Source organism: Camelina sativa, chromosome 12, assembly GCF_000633955.1.
Source record: "Camelina sativa cultivar DH55 chromosome 12, Cs, whole genome shotgun sequence".
In the NCBI taxonomy this organism is placed as follows: domain Eukaryota; kingdom Viridiplantae; phylum Streptophyta; class Magnoliopsida; order Brassicales; family Brassicaceae; genus Camelina; species Camelina sativa.
Window position 1 is genome coordinate 10,533,299 of NC_025696.1, and position 21,644 is coordinate 10,554,942.

Genomic DNA, 21,644 nt, shown 5'->3' on the forward strand with positions numbered 1-21,644 from the left:
AAAAAAAAAAAAAACGGGAAGGGTTGTTTCAATCAGTAAAATGATTAGGGATAGTTTCAAAATTAAGAGATATAAAAGCTGTTGATTTTACATTTAAATAGTTGACATTAGTGGTCTAGTGGTACCGAATGCACCAGCTAACTTAAGAGGTAAAGGGTTCAAATCTCCTCTAAAACAAATATTTGCTCTTTTTGCACAATTAACTCGTTTTCGTTGTAGTCAAACAAGTCGTCTATATACACTATAACGCTTCCCCAATGAAAGATGCATATATAACTATAAACACATAATAATCAAATCTCTAGCCGAGATACTCACCATGGCATTAGACGCCATCGCCTCGATATAAGCCTCACGTTCAGCAAGTTCTTTCTCCAACGGGACTTGGCATCGGGCGGTCTTCAGGTGCCGGAACAAAGTCACCATTCCAAGGTGATCCTCAACGGCCGGAGAGTCGTGGGAATGGGAGAACCTCCAATGGAACGGGCAGTTCGAGGACCCATTCCCGGAGGGGGCTTGGTCCTCAGCGGGTGCGTCGGATTGTTGCTACCAAATGTCAACATTTAAAAAAATTACTCATAACTAGAGAATATCCCGTACTTTAAGCACATGTCAACCTTTAAAAAAAATTATAATAGAATAATAAAAGTTATTGTTATATATTTTTTTTAAAAATTATTTGTTTGAGATAATATTTATTTTTAATTGTTCTGTAAATCTATATATTTTTGAATACTAATTATTTTAGAATGTTATAGTATTTTATTTTTGACGTATATTACAGTTTTATATTGTTTGTTTGTTGTATTTGCATCATTATTTTGTAAAATATGAAGTAGTGATTTTAATATTATAATTATGAACAAATAAAATTTATTAATTTATCAGCTATATAAATTTATTTTTACCAACCCGCCAATGTGAAAATTATAACACACATTTTATTTTCATAGATCAAGTAATATATCTTTGTATTTAAAAATTCAAATCACAACATATGCAAATTCAAATCATAACATATGCAGAAAAAAATCTGCATTTTATTAATCCCTGGGCTTTCGGCCAAACCCGAACAAACCGACCCGAGTAAACCGAAACATTCGGTTTTCGGGACCGAGATTGAAGAATGCGGAGAACCGATCGACAAAATTAATTTGCGGATTCGGTTTCGGGTAATTTTGGTTCGGGAGATCAATTCCGATCGGTTTTACTAAACCAAGATATATATACATTTCTCATTAACCCTAAACCTAATAATCATTTCATCCCCGAGAGAAAAACACTCTAACCCTAAGACGACTGCGAAGGCGATTCTCCGAGAAACCCAAACTCCGTCTCACTCTTCTCTCGTTTTCTTAATCTCTTCATCTGTTATTCTTCTTCGTCTTTTACAAGCAGATAGGCGTTTGAAGATTTCCGAAATCGAAAGATTTGGTGAACCCTAATCCCCAAATCGAGAAGGTAAACTCTTATTCCTTTCCATCTTTGTTCTTATAATTGAAATGGTTTTAAATCCTTGGATTTCTGTTAATTTGTAGTACCCAAATCTCGTTAATGTCAGATTTCAATAAAAACCCTAACCCTAATTTTTTCAAATCGATTTATTTTTCAAAATTTGTTATAGTTTATTATAGATTCATCTTTTGGATTGTTAAATTTAGTCATAATTTTGTTAATCTGGGATTTAAACACAAACTAAACTAGGGTTTCTGTTAATCGATTGTTTTGAGTAGCTAGTGGCCGAGTATACTTTTTTTTATGGTTTACTTATTTGAACTTCTCTAATGCTAAGAGTTTGTGATGCTTTGTAGATGGATGCTCATGACCCAAACAACCCTAACGTCGAGAAAGATGCTGAAGAACCTGTTATCATTGAGGGTGGGACTACTGAGGCTGGGAAGAAAAGGACTGCCGACTCTGCTCTACCACCTAAGCCAAAGAGGAAGTATCCTAAAAGGGCTGAGGTATGGCAACACTTCATTCAGAGGAATGAGGATGATAAGATTAGTTTCTGTAAGTATTGTGGGATAGAAGTAGGGTGTGATACGGTTCTAGCAGGGACTAGTTCGATGAGGGGTCACATTCGTATCTGCAAACTGTACAAGGATTTCAATGAGAGGGAGAATCAGAAGGCATTAGGTACTGATAATCAAGGGAATATGAGGGTCATTAGGTATGATCCTCAGCTGTTTAGGCAATCTGTTAATGAATTGGTTGTGGTGAATGAGTTGCCATTATCGTTTGTTGAATCTGAAGGGTGGAAGCGGTTTTGTTTCAACATGCTGCCATTATATCAGACTTTCTCTAGAAAGACCTGTTCTAAGGACATTGCTGGGAGGTATCTGCAAGAGAAATCAGAGCTTAAACACTTGTTTAGTGTTGAGAAACAAAGAGTCTCTCTAACCACTGATATATGGGTTTCGCAAACCACCTTTGTCAACTACATGGTTGTGACTGCTCACTGGATTGATGAGAATTGGGCAATGCAGAAAAGGATATTTAGCTTCAAGGTAGTGACAGATCACAAAGGAGAGACAATTGCAGGACATCTTCTTGATTGCTTAGAGGATTGGGGGATTGAGAAAGTCTTCACAGTTACAGTTGATAATGCTAAGGGGAATGACAAGGCTCCGAAGGTTTTTAGAGAAGCGTTGATGCTGAAAGGAGGTGAAGCTTTAGTAGCCAATGGTGAATTCATGCATATGAGGTGCTGTTCTCACATCCTCAATCTAATTGTGGAAGATGGTCTGAAAAGGACAAAAGATAGCATTGTTGCTATCCGGAATGCCATCAAATATGTGAGATCCTCTTTTACAAGATTGAAGTCCTTTCAGTTGAGGTAATCATGTCTTTAATTTTTTGATTCTAATTTGTATTTAACTATTTATATTACTTTGGATTGTTTGCTTCTGATTTGGCTTTAATCAATAACAGGTGTGACACAGGAAAGGTGTGTAGAGGCAGCTTGCCTCTCGATGTGGTTACAAGGTGGAATTCAACATACCTTATGCTCACCTCAGCTTTGAAGTTGCGAGTAGCCTTTGAGAAGATGCTGAGTGAGGACAAGTTGTACGATGATTACTTCATGGAGAAAGATGAGACTAAGCAGAAACGTGTTGGACCACCAATGTTTTCTGATTGGGAAGAGGTCGAGAGGTTAGTGAAGTTTCTCAAGGTCTTTTACAAATCTACTTTGGCATTCTCTGCTTCCACATCTGTGACCTCGACTGTTGCTTACAAGGAGATTGTAAACATTGAAAGACATTTAATTACTAAGTGTGGAAACAGTGATGAGGAGGTTAGAAAGCAGGCTCGCATTATGAGGGATAAATTTGAAAAGTATTGGGATGGGTTAATGAATATGAATCCGCTAGTCATTGTTGGTAGTGTCTTTGATCCCAGGAATAAGATGTAGTTTGCTAGTCTATGCTTTGAACAACTTTACGGTAAGGATACAATAGAGAGTAGGAAGCTTACTAAATTAGTCACAGATGTGATGAAAAAACTGTATGAGGAATACAGTTCCAGACTTAGCAGACCTGTTGAGGTTGAGCAACCAGAAGCATCACAGGCAGCAAATACTATGGCTGCCTTATCTGATGATGATGATGAGGATGGCTGTGTGGGGGTAAAGACTTTATACAACTACATGATTAGCACTAGGAGACAAGTAGATGGCTGCAGAGAGTTGGATATCTACTTAACTGAGAAAACAGATGTTAGAGTGGAGACTGCTTTGGGTTTCCCTTACGATGTCCTCTCGTGGTGGAAGTGTAACACCCAGAAGTTCCCTATCTTATCTGCAATGGCTAAGGATGTTCTAGCTATCCAAGTCTCCTCTGTCGCTTCAGAATCAGTGTTTAGTACTAGTGGCCGAGTCTTGGATTCATATAGGAGTTCTTTAACTCCTTATATGGTTGAAGTACTGATTCTCACTCAACAATGGCTGAGGTGATCACTTTAACCCTTTGCTTCTGATTTGTATTTATATTACATTGGTTTGTTTACTTCTGATTTCTCTTTACTATTCTACAGGTGTTCGTACAAAGCAGAAGCTGAAGTTGCTTCCATGATGCAGATGTTGGATGATGTTGCATTCTTTGAATCCCTTGGTTAGTATAAGTGTATAACCAATTTGTTTAATCTTGTTTATAAACAATTCTGTTTACTTATGAACATTGTTTTTCTTGTATAGATTCTCGGAATGCACAGAATGATACTCAGTGACTCTTGCTTGCCTTGGTATAAGTTATGTATTATTTACATTTATGTTTTCTAAAAACTAGTTAGATTATTGAATGTCGGAATTGGATTACTTATTGTGTTTCTCTGTTTTTGATGTTTACAGGTAGTAATATAATTAGGAAGCTGCTCTTTTGTACTTTTTGATGTGGAGTAGCAGCATTAACATAACTCCGGAATATGAAAGTGGTAGCTGCTCTCTTTTGTGGTTTTTTGATACGGATTAGCAGCATGCACCATGCACCATGCAGCCTTGATATGGTATTGATTCAATAGCTTCTATCTCCTAAACAATGAGTTGGTATTGATTCAATTCTAATCAAACTGTTATTTAGGCTGAGGGCTTTTGGTCCATTCTTTTGTAAATCATGGGTGCATATATATGGGTCTGTAATGATGTGATATATACACTTATTACTTATTAGACTCAGTTTTTTTGGCTAATTCGGTGCAAAATAACCGAAGTAGTAAAGATTCGGTTTGAATCCGGAATGGAATATTTCTCAAAAAACCGATCCAATTAACCCGATTCCCGAATACACCGAACCGAATGAATTTTTGGTCTAATTCGGCAAGATTTCTCAAAACCCGAATAAGCAATAAACCGAATAAGCCGACCCGATTAAACCGAAAAAACCGAAAGCCCAGGGCTAATCATAAGTATTATATGAAAATTTCAAACAATTTGTAAAGAAAATAAAATTAGATGATAGGATAATCATAATTTGAAATTTTAACAAAATCTTTAAAATCTAGTTAATTGAAAATAATTATATTGACTACTTGGATATAAAATCTTAGTTTTTGAAATTCTGATTTGTTTATATATTTTTAAAAAAAAATATTTTGTAATTTTCATCCATAATTTATTAGAGAGAGAAAATATTTTTTTTGAACTAATATTTATTTGAAATCATTGGCATGACAATATAAAATTAAAGAAGAAAATAAACTCTACTTGAAAAAAAATTTATCCGTATTTTTAAAAAATCTTAGCAGTTAATTTTTATTTTTTTATTTTGTTTTAAGTACAAACAAGTTTTGATTTGAATAGATTTATTTTAGTTTTCTAGATTAATTTATATTTGATCTGTCACTATTTTTATTTTTTAATTAATTATATTTATCTAATTAATTAATTAAGTTTTTCTAATGGCAACTAAATATAATTTTTTACAATTTTAAGGTTAGTTTCGTATTTGTACTTCTCAATTAATATAGTAGGATGTAAACTCGATAGGTTTGTGCCATTGACCTTAATTATCAATTTTGGGATCGTTTAAATTTATCATTTTTCAAGAATCAAATCTCAGTTTTGTAGAATCATTCGAAAGTAGCATTTTTAAAAAATGTTGTGATATTTTGAATAACAGTAGAATTTAAGTAAGTTTTATAAATCATTAATTGAATAACAAGAGATTGTAAATTATTTTAAATGATTTTAGAAGTTGAATAACATGATTTTAGAAGACTATTAAAAATCACCAATTGAGTAACAAATAATTTTAAAAATATTCTAAAATCTTCTAAAATACAAGTTTAATACCACTCTTTATATTTTGAACTAAATTTAGCCAAAATACTAAAACCCGCCATCTTCTCCCCATCCATCGCCTTTCATATTGGGCTTGAGTTTGCTTTTTACTAGTGAAACCCTAACAACATGTATATAATTTTTTTTATCAATGCTTTCAGATTTAGCGTGTTTTGTTTCGCACCGTCCAAGTGTTTGTTTCCGCAAAATCCTCTGCATCGTCCAAGTGTCAAAGATAGTGTGTAACCCTAACAAACCATGAAGAAAGTGATTTTTCCTTTTTGGAATGTTTGTTTTATTTAGAACCGTTCATTTCGGAATCATGTTAAACATCTTTCTTTTCTTGCAGAACCTGAGTTTAATCGACGATCATCAACGGATCCAAGGATATGTCGACAACGAGAACGCGCCTCTAACTTGTGACTTCGATGTTTCTCGTCTAATCGAGATGTTTGGAAATCAGTTCCGATCGCATAGGAACCGGTATGTTAATAACGAGAACTCGATGTATTTAGAAAACTGCAACAACGATTCAACTGTTGCAACGTTCATAAAACGCGATAACACTTCTCACCAGCAAGAAACTATGTTGGGATATATGTTCAAGCTATTTAACTATTTTCACTCAAATTGGAAAGCTACACAACCCATACTAGATTAGTATCCCCGCAACAGCATGAATTGAATTTTATTTTATACAAAAATTGTAAATATTTTTGATATATTTTTTAATATTAAACAATATCATCATATAATCTTAACCTTTTATATTTAACCAGTTCTCTGTTATAAAAATTATAAGCTTGTAATTTATTTTATCATATAACTAATTAAATTTTAAAAGGTAAATAGTAATAGAATATGTAATAAGATTTGCATCCGTTTGTAAGAAAATAATGTAAAAATAACTTTAAAATTGTGATATTATAAATAATAATTTTAAGTTGTGATATGTATTATAATGATAAAGATTTATTATGTAAATCTTACAAATAGAATGTTATATTAGCAAATATACTTTCGTTTTAATAATAGGATTCCTTAAAAATATTCATACAATTGTGTATATATCGAAAAAATATGTACTCGGTTGAAGTTTGTATAAACATAGCAGAATTCTTGGTATAATGTGTGGAAACAAATAAGCAACGTACTAAAACCTAATTGACGACCTCTTTATTAGTTTATATTGGTATTTCGTTGTTTATTTATTTATGTTATTGTTTTAGGAATATTTTCAAACAAATTTAGCATAATTTATGGGATATTGTAGTTATTAGCCTTTATTAGTTGCAGCTCAATAATTAGAATTACAGTGAAGCTAGAAAATTTATTTAATAATTATAAAAAATTAAAAAAATCCTAAAAATAAAAGAATTACAATTAATATATTTGAGAGTATATAAAACCAAAAGTAATATATTATATCACTACTTCTAATAGGAAAATTATCTATTAAATTACTAATTTCAATAGAAAAATATGTGCAATTAATAAGGAAAATATATGCAATTAATAAGGAAAATATTTACTATTTTATTACAATTATTATTTATTATAATCATATGTAAAAAGAATTTTAGACAGAAAAGTGATTAAAGTATTAAAAGGTTTAATGTGTTAAAATTAGTGATTAACATAATATAAGAAAAATAAGAAATTAATGTAATTTTCTTAAGTTTTTTAATCCGTGAATGATTTGATAGCTTATTTAATATTATGTTGTTGTATAAACTTTGGTTTTCAAAGTTAGTAACTAATGTGATCACGACACGTGTCAATTTTAAAAATTAAAGATTTTGTGATGTGTTATACAAAAGCTTTGTTTTAACATATTTATAAAGTTTGATGTCAAAATTACTCATTAACAAGATCGTGACACGTGTCAAATATATTAATTAGATGTTGACACATGTCAAAAATTTTATTTTTTTGTAAACGTAGTAGGACAGCTAATTATATTTACATAATTTTACATGTATATATTTTTCTAAATCAAAAAGGAAAACTAACAAAATCAATATATTTTCCATTGTATGCTAATTATATTATACATATGTTCCCAATAAAATTTGACATGTGTAAGCAAAAACGAAATTAATTAAGCATGTATATTAATCAATAAATAATGTATAAAAAAGTTAGAAAGAATACCATAAGTTATTTAACATATAAATTGTATTTATCATTGTAATACAAATTTTTATTGTAAGTAAACACACAAAACTTTGAAAGAGTAATGAACTTAAAAAGAAAAAAAAATCAATACATGATGTGTATTAGTATAGTTTTACATGTTTTATTTTAAAGATTTTACTGCATGTAGTAATATGAGAAGCTTGAAAAAAAAAATGAGTTTGTAGGAATGAATTTTTGGTTAACTTACTGCATGTAGTAATATAGAAAAATAATATTTAGGATATTTTTGGATTTCCAAAATTTTTGTGGATATTAACTAATTTTTTACTGATTATTTTTATTATTAAATTTAAAATACTAACTGTGAGAGCTGAGATTGAACCTCTATATCCGAACTATTTTTCGAGCGGGGGTGCTTACCACCGTTTAGTTCCGAACTGGATAAAAAAGTGTAAAGCTCTTGCAAAGTGAAAGTAGAATATTATTGACTAATGAAAGTTTTTCGACCCCCTTTACAATCTCCCACCTCTCACTCTTATATGCTAAATTACAACTAATGTCATATCAATTTACCCCGTAAATCTTGCACTCTATTTAATATAATTGATTAAGGGAATCTTTGACCACTTTCCCGAGCTCCGAAGTGATTCGTGTTGCTGTTTCACTCCACTTCACTTCTCTTGGTCGGGCTTAATGGGCCGGTCCCGGTTATGGCCTTGGCCCATATTATTTGTTCGTCCTCGGACATGGCCCATACCTGAAGCAACCAATCATGGTACCAACAGTTGCCCCTAAGTCCTCTGAGCTGGTATAATTATAAAACCAAACCAAATCAAAACCATGTAGTTAAACATATTTAATTAAAACCAAAAAGTTGGATGATAAGGTGCCTGCATGCATGCATGTAAGTTATGTTTTTCTTCTGAAAACACACACAAAAACATAACTTACAACAACAAAACGAGCAAGAATGTGATTAATAATATATATAGCTGTGAGGTTGTGTCTGTGTTGACTTGGGAAAATAATAAAAGACGGTTCGAAGGCAAACCCGGTTTAAATTAAACCAGAACTTCGAAATTGGAAATTGAAATTTGGGGAAAGAACCTGAGCCATGGCGATTGCTTCAACAGCCACCGTTCTCTTCTGCTGTGCGAAACCCAGTTTCCGGCGAATTCCGATCAAGACCAGTTCATCTTCTCCTTTCACAAACTTAAACGAAAGTTGGATTCGGAGCCGCAGCTTAACCCATGACCCGATTGCGTTGTCGGGTCTTATCAGAACCGGTTTGGTGGCGGCTGCTTTCATCGCGGCGGGACCAGAGTCTAGTGCTATGGCGGCGGTGGATTCACTTCAGCTAAGCGAACCGGCTAATGCGTTGTCTTTACCCACTTGGGCAGTTCATGTTTCCAGCGTTGTCGAATGGTTCTTCTCCTTCTTCTCCTAGCTCTATTGATTTAAATTTCACCTAGACAACATTGAATCTATAGTGACACGTTAGTGTATCTTGGTGTTGTGAGTATTCATGTGCTCGCTCAGATCAAACCAGAATGAGAATCTTCTTCATCTCCATAGTGTGTTAAGACTGATCTCAAAGATCAAGACTTTGCATTTAGAAATTGAACTTTGTAATTACTTCCATAGATAAACTCATTTCAAAGCCAGATTGAGTTAAAAAATGCAGTCGTGGAGCTAACATACTAGAACTAATTCTGGTTGTTGTTTGGTACTAAAGGATCACACGGCTATGGCATTGGTGTGGAAATATGGAGAAAGAAAGGGTTATGAGTCTTGGAAAGGTCTCTCATGGGGAATGGTGAGAGCTCTAAGTTGTTTTCCTAGATGCTTTTGTATTTTGATAGCTTGCACATGTTTTTACGAAGCACGGGGACGGCAGTTCCATGACGTCTCCCGTCTCGGAAACGTTTCAGGTACGGGGACGGCGAAGAAACGGCATGGAAACGTCTCCGGGACGTTTCGCACACGGTGGGGACGGCAACAGTTTATGGGGACGGCAACGGTTCTAATAAAAAAGGTTTCTGAAACGTTTCTATTGTAAAATAGGAAATTTAACTTTTTTTCTTCTATTGTCCAAAAAAGAAAAGGAAAAATTAACCTTTTAAATATTGTCTAATTAGGGTTTACAAATATCAATGCTATATATATCTCATCTTTTTGCATTCTTACTTCACGTCGTCGTTCATCGCAAAACCAAAACACACAAACTTCTATGTTTTTTTTTTTTGGTGAAGACTCTCTGTTTTTCGTTTTGGTCTCTGTTTTTCGTTTAGCTCTGCAAAAGGTATGTCTCAACTCTCAAGCTTCTTAATAATTTAATATAAGTCAAATCTTTGTTTAATCAGTGTTTATAGATCGAAACGACGAAACTTATAAACATAGTAATTGATAAACATAGTAGTTGATAAGTTACGTAACTTACGTTTATATCTTTTGTATTGTTTGCTTATATATTTCAATTTCTGAGCTCTTTTGGTTGAAGGATAGACTGTTGTTGTTCTTGATCACGTAGGTACCTTTGCTTGGTGGAGCTCTCTGCGCATGCACATGGCATTTCTTTTACAATGATGAATCTCTTGAGGTCAATAAACCTTTTTTACTCCCACTTTGCCTACAAATCTATTTCTCTTTTGTATATCAGATTATCTGGTTGGTTTTACACTGGCTAAGCTCTTGCTTAAGTGTGTTTTGTCTTCTTTACTCTCACTGAATGTTGTAATGGTGGGGGATGGATTATTTAGGTGTTGGTCGCGCTTCAGGCAGCGCTAACTGTGACTGGTAATATTCCTTTGTGCATCGCTGCCTTTCGAATCAACAAGTTGTCATCCAAGATTGAAGTCTCTGAAAAACCGTGAGGGCTAGCTAAAACACATCTTTGTGTTAGCAAAAACGTTCAAGTGAAATATCTATTGTCCCATTTTTACAGACGGGTAAAGCTGGTTCACGACAGGTAAATTCACAATATCTTTTGTCTTTGTTTTTAGATTGAATTGTTTGATTTTGTGTGTTTGTCTGATCTGAACAAGAACCTTGTGTTAATCTTAAGTGTTTGTCAGTTTGTGTATATCGGAAACTCAGATCTACTTTTACGCTTTTTTTTTGGGTTGGTGTTTGTGTTTAATTTGGTAACGGAATTGTTAGAACGTAGCTGATACCCAAAACTCGATCTAATGTTTGTTTTTTGGGTTATAAAACGAATCAAAAACCATAGTAATGTACCTCTTAAAAGCCTTATTTACGGTGAATTTTCCTTTTTTTTTCCATTTAGCTACAAATTTCCTTTTCTAAATTTTATTTATCAACACTAACAAAAAAGATAATCATCATTATTAATCGAAATTTGCTTTTTAATTAGGGTTCATCGACTCGTAACTTCTGCTTTAACTTTTTTTTTGATGTCGTCAAAAGGTACAACCTCAACTCAATCAATCCAAGAAAGATCGGTTGTTAAAGCGAGGAACTCAAATTAGGGTTTTATCCGGTTTCGAGAGAGATTCATCAAGGAAGTTTTTAAGACTAATGGGTATTGTTTTTTTTTCAAAAAAGAGATTAATGGGTATTTTTGGTTTCAAGGGAGATAATAATACTCCATTGTTGAATCTGTGTGAGGAGAGGAAGGATTTGATAAGAGCAGCGAGAGATGCTAGGTCTCACTTAGCGAAATCTCATCGTCTTTACTTTGAATCTCTTGTAGAATTCACTAGCGGTCTTAACCAGTTTGTTCATAAGGAATTGGTTGTGATTCCTTATTCGGATGATGATTCGTCAAGTAGCGATCTGGTCTGTTCTGGATCAGAATCAAACTCGGATTCTGATTCTGATTCTGATTCTGATTCTGATTGTTTTGTATGTGATCAGCCTCAAACAGCTCCGTTGAGAAACAATGACGATCAGAATCCGGGGAAAAACGTGGTTGGAGGTGGAACTTGTGGTTCAAGTAACAATGGTCAAGAGGGTATAGATAAGTCACGTGAAGAAGGTTTAGGGTCTGAGGGGGCAAAGTGCGTGAATGATCCAAATGAAGATGAGAGGAAAGGTTCGAAAAACGTTTCTTCTGCTGATGAACAGAACCCTTTCCTAGGTTATCATGATATATTTGGTTTGTACGGTTCCCCCGAGGATGAAACGCAATGTGATGTCACCGTACCGGATCAAAGAGATGATGAGGTTGAGAGTGATGTATTTAGAGAAATTAGGGAGAGAGAAGGGATTCCTGATTTGGAACCTGAAAGTGATGATAATAGTACTCTTATAAGGAAGAATCAAAAGAAGAAGAAGAAGAAGAATGCTGAAGCAAGCTCTTCGGTTGCTAGTGGAGTCGATAAGATAGATGTTGAAGCAAACACTTGTAATGGTCAAGTTTCAGGTGAGGTTGATGATACTAATGAAACTTGCGCGCATGAGACCGGAGAAACAACTCCAGAGAGTGTTACTGAAGAAGTGACAAGATCAGATGAGGAGGATGGTTCTGATGAAGCGTATGAGTCTTCTTCTTCTTCTTTTTCGGAATCATCTGGGTTGTCCTTTACTGATCTTAGGAATGTAGTAGAAAGGATCAATCGTATAAGCGAGAAAGCTAAGAGTAATAAATATGAAATCTCCGAGTTGCTTGAAGTTAGCAGAGTTGATCACCATCAACCTTTAGGATCACAGTTCAAGGGATTTGCTTCAAAGGTACTTGGTAGTTCCAAGAATTCGACTCGTGATTCACGCAGAAGAGAAGGTACTCGTTTTCGCTTTGATGATATTGCTGTTACACTCTCCATGACATTAGAGAAGCTTTATATGTGGGAAAAGAAGCTTCACGCAGAAGTTGAAGTTGAAGAAAAGCTTAGGGTTTCTTATGACGAAGCGTACAAGATTGTTCAGACTCTTGATAACAACGGAGCAGAATCGAGCGACATTGAAGCGGCCGAGGATGTGCTTAAACGCCTGTTATCCAAGATTAATGACTCGGTTAGAGCAGTTGAATCGATTTCCATGAGAATTCATAAGATAAGAGACGACGAGCTTTCGGTTCAGGTGATTGAGATCATCAACGGATTCCAAAAGATGTGGAGATTCTTGGCGAAATGTCACCACAAGCAGTTTCGAGTGATCACTAGAAGCAAGTCTTGTGTTCATATTGTTGAAAAAGGATCGAGCTCGAGGAAAGCAACGCAGAAGGTTGAAGAACAAATTAGAAGATACAGAGAATATATGAGAGGTTACATTGATGCACAAAGAGGTTTCGTTAACCTCTTGAACAGGTGGCTTAACCAAAACATCATGGAGGACGAAGATGAAACGGAGACCGAGGCTCCTATGATATTTAAGGTTTGCAGCGATTGGTTAAGAGAGATTGAGAATGTTGATGTGATTAAAGTGTTGAGTGCTGTTGAAGAAATGAGATCGAGATTTCAAGGGTTAGGGTTCAAGCAAGTAGAGGAAGAGAAACAGAGGAAGAGAACAGAGAGATTGTCTAAGGAGTTAGAGAGGAAGACGAAAGAAGTGGAGGAGATTTGGGGAAACGCGGTTGTTTCTGGTCGGACGGCAAACATGATGCTTGGACCGGAGTTGCTGTCTTTGAGAGAGAGTGTGACACAAGAAACAGAAAAGCATGGGAGAATGATAAGAGAGTTAAACGACACCCTATCGATGAGTTTGCAAGAGTGTTTGGTTCCCATCTTTGAGGGTTTGGAGGAATTTTGTTTCGCTAATTTTAAAGCATATAAGAACATTAGAATCGTTTCCACATAAACTTTATAATTGCGTCAATCATAGAGAAATAAAGATGTAAAGATAACAAAATAAAGACTTTCATATGTTGATACAAATCCAAATTATAATACAAATCCTTCGAAGCTGCCTCTATGGCCATGGCCTTTCAGATAATAGCTTCTTCTTCTTCTTCTTCTTTATCACCAACGATTACAAAATCTCTCACCTTTTCTCTTATCATTCTCTGCAATCTTGTTATAAAGCTTCTTCGAAACCTAATCATCTCTCCTCATGGTGTTCTCTACTGGGTTAATCTCGTTTCTCATCTTGTTATTACAGTTGTTCAATTTTCTGAAGTTTTTTTTTGTGTATGTGTGTGTAGAGATGAAGAGAAGATGTAATAAGAGAATGGTGATTCGTGCGTCTCTGTTTGGTGTTGGAGCACCTGAGGCTTTGGTTATTGGTGTTGTTTCTTTGTTAGTCCTTTGGTCCTAAAGGCCTTGCTGAGGTTAGTGTCTTCTTGTCTGTGGCTATTTTTTCCTTGATGATTGATTCTGGAATCGTAGCTTTTTTAGGTTTTAGAAGATTATGAATTGGTACTGTTTGATTTAGCTTATGAGAATTGGAGTAAAGATAAGGCTGTTGCTTAATTCTGTTAGAATCTCTGTGGATTGAAGTCTGTCTGAATCTTTATCAATGTTCTTAATTGGGAGCAAGTTCAATTCCACTCCTTTACTGAGAATTTGAGAAATTGAGAGTCTGAGTGTTAGAAATGAGAAGAGAAAAGAGCTCCAGGTGTCAATGTTTCTTCTGCAGATAGTCTTTAACAGTTGCTTAGAATCTTTGAAGAAGTGATTACTTGCTATGATCCGTGCAGGTAGGCTCGGAATCTTGGAAAAACTCTTGCGTACATTTCAGCCAACGATTAGAGAGTTACAGAGGTTTACTTTTTATCTCAACACTTTGAGAATAGTTTTGGTTGGTTTGTGTATGTGTCAACTATTTTTGATTGCTTACTACAAGTCTTTTTCTTAGGATGATGTTTCAAGAGATTTCAAAAGTACCCTTGAGCGTGAAATTGGTCTCGATGACATTTCATCGCCAAACGTGTAGAATGAATACTGTTCGGCCTCCTCCTCCACCTCCACCATCAGTTCCCCCTGTGACTACTGCAAGTGACCCCAGTGAGTGCCCTTTTAAGTTTACTATGCATATATGCTAACAACAGAATAGGCATTTTGATTGAGACATAATCAAAGTAGTTTTGACTCCCGTCTAGACAATTAGCTAATCTATAACAAAACTGTTATTGTTTTCCATATACATGATGGTTCTGAAGTAGTGAAGCTAAGCGAAGATGTTTTCCTTAAAATAAGCAGAGATGATGATGTTCAATCTCACCAAAAAAAAGCTTACACAACCGAGGATTATCTCAAAGATCACTGAAGAGCAACTAAAAGCTAAGTCAACCGCTGAAAGCCAAACAGAGGATAGCCAAACTCAGACTCAAGAATCGCCTACAACAACCCACACACCTGTACAAACACACCAACTGGTGAAAGCCAGCCCAATGGTTAGCCTTTCATCCGTCGGACTTAATCCATGAGTAATGAATGATCAGCAAATTAAGAACTCTCTCTCATCATCTTCCAAATTGCAGGTACAGCGAGAGAAACAACAGCTGCATAGGCAAAATTGAAAGCATCACTTGTAGTGTTAAAAGCATAAGCCTCTCTCTCTCTCTCTCTCTATATATATATATATATATATATATTGGGAAGCTTCGGAGGGAATTTTTTTTGATCTGCCAAAAGGGAAGAAGCTATTAGCTCTCTTGACATTCTCACAAAGCAGCTTGTGTGTACGCATCTTGATGGATTGAAAATTATCAGCATCTATCTGTGTATCAGTTGTGTACCCATTAGTTTTTTTTCATAATGATAATTGAGTTTATTAGGTGAAACGTAATGAATTATTGGCTCTTTGTAATTTTCACACAGAAAATGAAAATGAAGTTCCAATGATTTATTCGCTCTTCCATATAAGATTAATTGACTCTCAAATCTCAATGATAATGATAGAGTGCTTTTGTTGTCAAGAACCAAAACGCATTACACAATGGCTCTCAAAATACAACAGTTGTTTTTGTGTGTTGTGTGGTGTTGCACTTGGGGAAATAATAATAAAAGACGGTTCGGCGACAAACCCGGTTTAAATTAAACCAGAACTTGGGAAATTGAAAATTGTGGAAAGAACCCTCCTGAGCCATGGCGATTGCTTCAACAGCCACCGTTCTCTTCTGCTGTGCGAAACCCAATTACCGGCGAATTCCGATCAAGACCAGTTCATCTTCTCCTCTCACAACCTTAAACGAACGTCGGATTCGGAGCCGCAGCTTAACTCATTACCCAATTGCGTTGTCGGGTCTTATCGGAACCGGTTTGGTTGCGGCTGCTTTCATCGCGGCGGGACCAGAGTCTACTGCTATGGCGGCGGTGGATTCACTTCAGCTGAACGAACCGGCTAATGCTTTGTCTTTACCTACTTGGGCAGTTCATGTTTCCAGCGTTGTCGAATGGTTCTTCTCCTTCTTCCCTTGCTCTATGCCTCTATTGATTTCAAATTTTACCTAGACAAAGATTGACATTTTGATATATTTCTCAAGTATTCTTGTGCTAAGATCAAACCAGAATGAGACTGATCTCTCAAGTATTCATTTGCTCAGATCAAACCAGAATGAGACTGATCAAGACTTTGCATTAAGAAATTGAAATTTAAGAGTACTTCATAGATAAACTTAGTTTCAAAGCCAGATTGAGTTCAAAAATGTAGTTGGAGCAAACATACAAGAAAATGTGATCTCTTCTTCCTAATTCTGGTCTGGCTGTTGTTTGGTACTTAAGGATCACTGCTATGGCGTTGGTATGGAAATATGGAGAAAGAAAGGGTTATGAGTCGTGGAAAGGTCTCTCATGGGGAATGGTTAGAGCTCTCATTGCTGTTTTTCCTAGATTTCTCAACAGTTTTGTATTTTGATAGCTTTGCACCTGATTTCATATTCTGAGCTTCTCGGTTGAAGAATAGACTGTTGTTGTACTTTATTAGGTACCTTTGCTTGGTGGAGCACTCTGCGCATGCACTTGGCATTTCTTTTACAATGATGAATCTCTTGAGGTCAATAAACCTTCTTTACTCTCACTTTGCTTATAAGCTTGTTTCTCTTTGGTAATTAGATCATCTGGTGGATCACTGATGAATGAATAGGGCTAAGCTCTTGTTTAACTGTGATTTTGTTGTTTCTTCTTTACTCTCACTGAGTGTTGTGATGGTGGTTGGGTGCATTATTAGGTGTTGGTTGCGCTTCAGGCAGCACTAACTGTGATCGGTAATATTACTTTGTGCATCGCTGCCTTTCGAATCAACAAGTTGTCATCCAAGATTAAAATCTCTGAAAAACCGTGAGGGCTAGCTAAAACACATCTTTGTGTTAGCAAAAACGTTCAAGTGAAATATCTATTGTCCCATTTCTACAGACGGGTAAAGCCGACTTTTGCTTGATATGGAACACTTTATTAGGGATGAAAAGTAAGGTTTATGATTTGTTTGCTATTTTCCTATTGCAGGAATCAGAGTGTAGCCTTTTTGGTGGTAGGAGAAGCAACTGGATTTTCGAGAATTGCCAATGTGGTATTTAAGTCAACTGATCTTGCTTTATATTTCTAGATAGATTGCATATCAAACAAGATTATATTGAGAGCGTATATATATTGTATCTTCCTGATTATATACTTAATGAGTAATACCAAAGCATAATCTTTGTGTAGTACTGAAAATGTTGTTTTGGGTCACAGACTTGACTGAAATATCAAGTAGAATCTTTTCCCAAGTATGGAAACGTTGACTCAGATATTAAAAGTTACTTACCGCATCAAACAACTCCGCATGAATGCTAATTTGCTATTAATTCGTATGTAGTGTAGACTGTGTAGTATGTTAGATTATAGATAGTAAAACATGCCCAAAAATAGTCAAAGATAACTCATTGTGTCACAGTCAACACATAGGATTAAATCAACAAAATTATTGTATAAAAAAATGTATTTTAAAAATCGATTTAAAAGTATGAGTAAAAAAAGCAGGGTAGTTGAGCAATTCTTGGTAGGGAGTAGGGACTGAGGGAGGGACTTGAAAAAATCCAAAATGTTTAATTAAGAAAAAAACTGAGTTCCACTAATATCTTTACAACTCTTTCGTTAATCGTGTGATTAGACCAAGCCAAAGCGTGAGGACGAAGGCATAATCTTATCTTTATCTTTTTATCTTCCCAGAAAAAAGTCCACCAATAATACCATCTTAATCATTGCTTAAACAACCCCAAGGCCATATATACATACAGACATTTAAAATTTTGTTAATTAAACCAATATTGTAATTTTTTTTGTCAATTATAAAAGTTAAATGTACATTAAGAGAAAAAAGGAAAAAAAATGTATTATCAGAGATCAATGGAAGAGTCTAGAAGAAGGAAAAATGTACAATATTGATGAAAAGACAGTTTTGACCTTATAAGTTTGTAAATATTACAATTCTTTTCTCCAATCAACCCGCTCCCCTGATGATAAATCCGAATCGGACGGCTAAAGATATTTAAGGGTGTACGTAGAAGGCGGTGTAGAGGAACATTACAGAATAAACCGTACCGTGTGACTCATAGAAAGAAATAGAGTTATTATAAATACACACACAGATGTATGTGTCTCCATAGTTACGTGTTTGTGTTTTTCTTCTCTTTTCTTCTCGATTACGAAAGGTCTCCTCGTCCTTCTCAAATTGCCTTTTTTTTTATCATCGATCGATTCATATAACAACAACACATCTTACGAAGATTACTTCTTTTTTTCTTATCAAGATCAGAAGAAAAAAAAAATTCTTTTAAAATTATCAGAAGAAGGAGATCTCTGGTTCACGACAGGTAAATTCACAATCTCCTTTTGTCTTTGTTTTTTAGATTGAATTGTTTGATTTTGTGTGTTTGTTCGATCTGAACAAATACTTTGTGTGTTCTTAGTGTTTGTGTATATCTGAAACTCAGATCTACTTTTTGGTTTGGAGTTGTGTTAATTTGATAACGGAACCATTAGATCGAGTTTGTTTTAGGGTTATAAAACGAATCAAATCGAATGTTGTGTACTTTTGCATCTTACAGAACCCGACAACCTTAAAAAGATCTTCTGACATTAAAAAGACTTTGATTTTTGTTTTTTAATTAACAGGGGATTTTTTGGATCTTATGATTGAAATTTCACTTGTATAAGATTCTGAATTTGACTTTTTTTTTGTTTTGTTTTGGGTTTTGATTTTATATGTAACAGGAAAAAAAAAAACAGAGAGTAGTGATGGGATCTGAACATAACGATAGCACAAGCTTCACGCAGTCACAAGCATCAGAGCCAAAGCTATGTGCAGGCGGATGTGGTTTCTTTGGATCACCATCGAACATGGATCTATGTTCTAAGTGTTACAGAAGCTTCTGTGCAGAGGAGACTCAAACAGTTGTTGTCAAAGCTGCTGTTGAGAAATCTTTCAAGACATCGTCTCCTTCTCTTTCTCCTCCTCGTAGTAGTCTCTTCATAGCAGAACCTGCTGTGAAACCCGAACTACTACCAGAAAAGGCTGTCCTTGTGGTGGATGAGCCATCATCTGCTCCAAGAGAAGATGGAGAAGGAGAAGCGGTTCCGGCTCCGGTTACTGATGAGAACAACGAGCCATCGAGACGACCTGCACGACCGAACAGGTGTTTGTGTTGTAACAAGAAGGTTGGGATCATGGGGTTTAAGTGCAAATGCGGCAGCACTTTCTGCGGGGAACATCGGTATCCCGAGACTCATGATTGCACCTTTGATTTCAAAGAAATGGGTCGTGGAGCGATTGCTAAAGCTAATCCCGTGGTTAAGGCTGATAAACTTCAAAGGTTCTGAATGAAACATTCGAATGTTTTCAAACGATTTGGCGGTGAATTTACTCAAAAAATTGTATTTGAAATCTGTTTGGGGGGGGTTGTATTTGGATTGTTTTTAATGGGAAAGAGAATGAATTTGGTTCCATAATAAAGTGAATTGATAAAGTTTGGTTCTTGATTTTATTTCATTGTCTCAATCAATTTGGTCACTAACGTTTTGTATCTTTTGCTTCTGCATCTTTGGAGTCCACTCCTGACCAACGAAGAAGAAAGGCAAAAGGTTCATTACGTCTCAAGATGCATACACATATTTTTAAAACTAAAGGCAATGAGTTTGACTTATCTCAAGTTTTACAGTTTCAATATAGACCTCACAAGCAATATACACTAAAAGATACTTACCGATGGACCTTTCACGAAAGAACAGGTAGACAGCCATCCAGGCTATGTTCAGATTGTTTTTCTCCTTGAGTTTTCCAAACCTTAAACTCGCAATAATATCTATTGGTGAAAAGACTATTGGAAAATTAGTATGTCCAATGAGAATCTCGAACATGATAACTTCCCAATAATATTTTTACATAATAAATACTCTCTCTGTTTTTTATTAGTTGTCGTTTAAGGTTGTTTCACACAGATTAAGAAAACCATTAATTCTATTGTTTTATCTTTTTTTCAATATATTTTCTAATCTTTTTATTGGTCAAAACATTAAAACAATTAGATAAAATTAGAATATTTACCAAACATTTGCATTAGAAATCTAAAACGACAAGTATTTTGACACAAAATTTTAACTCTAGAACAACAATTAATAAAAAATAACGGAGGGAGTATGTGTGTTCTCCTTTTCTAAGATGGTACAGTAAAGGTTTTTATTAGAGGCTTTATTGGAAAAAAGGTTAATAAAACCTCTAGTAAAAAAGAAACATCACTAACCTTATAATAAAAATTAAGGTTCTTTCCATCTTAAACACCTCCATAATATGAACATGCAAATATATTAGTGGAAATCCAAATGAGAGAGATATTTTCTCACTCCCTCATTTCGGATCTCTACAGATATTTTTACACAATCAAAAAAAATACACAAACACTCTAGCAAAAAAGATATACATGAATGAAAACTTAGTTTGCTTTCAGCCTTTTGTATCTTTGAAAAATCCATTTTTCTTAAGTGAGCTAACTAATTCATACCAGATCAACGCATAACACAAATTTCATGTTTTCTATAAACACCACAATGTTGCTCTTGATATATAAATTAGAACAGGGCATATATTTTGAGTTTTTTTATCTTATTTTATCAACATAATGGGCCTGAAAATATGTTACTTGAGAGACAGTATAATTATGGGTCTGTAAGCCCACCACATGTAAGATTGAGAGGAGAATTCTTTTTTGCTAACGATTTACATACATAAGATCATTTAACTTCACGTGACGGAATGCTATTAACAGTGACTTAATTTAATTTGGAAAATCATCAATTTTTAACTGAAAGCTATTAACAGTGACGAAATGATATTTCATATTTGTCTCTTTACATTCTGTGAGATCCATTCCTAGCAAGCTAATTCGAGGTAATCACTCTTTTGATTTTCATTCATCTTAGATTAAAACCTCGCCTTGTTTTGGATTAACAAATATCTGATTGGCCTTATTGAACCCCGATGTCATATAAATAGTTATTAGTTTCCGATTTAAACCGTTTTGATTATGAATCAGAATTGAGTGATTTTGTCTTCTATATATTAGTGGTGATTTTTACATTTTCCATATGACTTATGAGATCGTATAAGTCTCGCGTACGTCGTCACGAAAAGAACATGGTACTCACTACTCACGAGCAAGGCTCACGTGTAAGGCAGCAGTTGAACAAGTGTATAGTCTCCTCCTTATCCACATATCCACATACGTATTCGAACATGTATGAAGAAGACATACACATACAAAACTTGCCTATGTAGAGAGAACATGCACATAAAGCCCCCATACCTCTTTATTTTTTTCTCGTAAATTGTTAGCCTCCCGTTTAAGCCGCCGGTATTG

At 34.9% G+C, this 21,644-nt stretch overlaps 4 protein-coding genes and 1 long non-coding RNA gene across 6 annotated transcripts; all 5 read left to right on the forward strand.

The window, feature by feature from the left end:
- On the forward strand, positions 8,967-11,665 carry LOC104731211 (ycf49-like protein). 2 transcript variants are annotated; one of them, XM_010450523.2, is made up of 5 exons: positions 8,967-9,340; positions 9,651-9,731; positions 9,813-9,950; positions 10,446-10,514; positions 10,675-10,693. In XM_010450523.2, the coding sequence occupies exons 1-3, from the start codon at positions 9,030-9,032 to the stop codon at positions 9,940-9,942; spliced, it is 522 nt and encodes a 173-aa protein (XP_010448825.1). In that variant the 5' UTR covers positions 8,967-9,029; the 3' UTR covers positions 9,943-9,950; positions 10,446-10,514; positions 10,675-10,693. The 2 variants fall into 2 exon arrangements, with proteins under 2 accessions (XP_010448825.1, XP_010448827.1); XM_010450525.2 differs by lacking the exon at positions 9,813-9,950 and adding an exon at positions 11,342-11,665 and having other exon boundaries at positions 8,968-9,343; positions 9,656-9,731; positions 10,675-10,883.
- LOC104731209 lies at positions 11,361-13,807 on the forward strand. Its single transcript, XM_010450521.1, has one exon. It carries the CDS (start codon positions 11,453-11,455, stop codon positions 13,670-13,672), a length of 2,220 nt encoding a protein of 739 aa, XP_010448823.1. The 5' UTR covers positions 11,361-11,452; the 3' UTR covers positions 13,673-13,807.
- On the forward strand, positions 14,895-15,596 carry LOC109127874. Its single transcript, XR_002034430.1, has 2 exons — positions 14,895-15,206; positions 15,294-15,596. It is a non-coding gene; the product is annotated as an uncharacterized LOC109127874 (long non-coding RNA).
- LOC104731212 (ycf49-like protein) lies at positions 15,833-17,466 on the forward strand. The gene is made up of 5 exons (XM_010450527.1): positions 15,833-16,211; positions 16,537-16,615; positions 16,739-16,807; positions 16,982-17,170; positions 17,257-17,466. Exons 1-4 carry the CDS (start codon positions 15,901-15,903, stop codon positions 17,093-17,095), a joined length of 573 nt encoding a protein of 190 aa, XP_010448829.1. The 5' UTR covers positions 15,833-15,900; the 3' UTR covers positions 17,096-17,170; positions 17,257-17,466.
- Positions 18,377-19,684, forward strand: LOC104731213 (zinc finger A20 and AN1 domain-containing stress-associated protein 9-like). The gene is made up of 2 exons (XM_010450528.2): positions 18,377-18,605; positions 19,006-19,684. Exon 2 carries the CDS (start codon positions 19,030-19,032, stop codon positions 19,609-19,611), a length of 582 nt encoding a protein of 193 aa, XP_010448830.1. The 5' UTR covers positions 18,377-18,605; positions 19,006-19,029; the 3' UTR covers positions 19,612-19,684.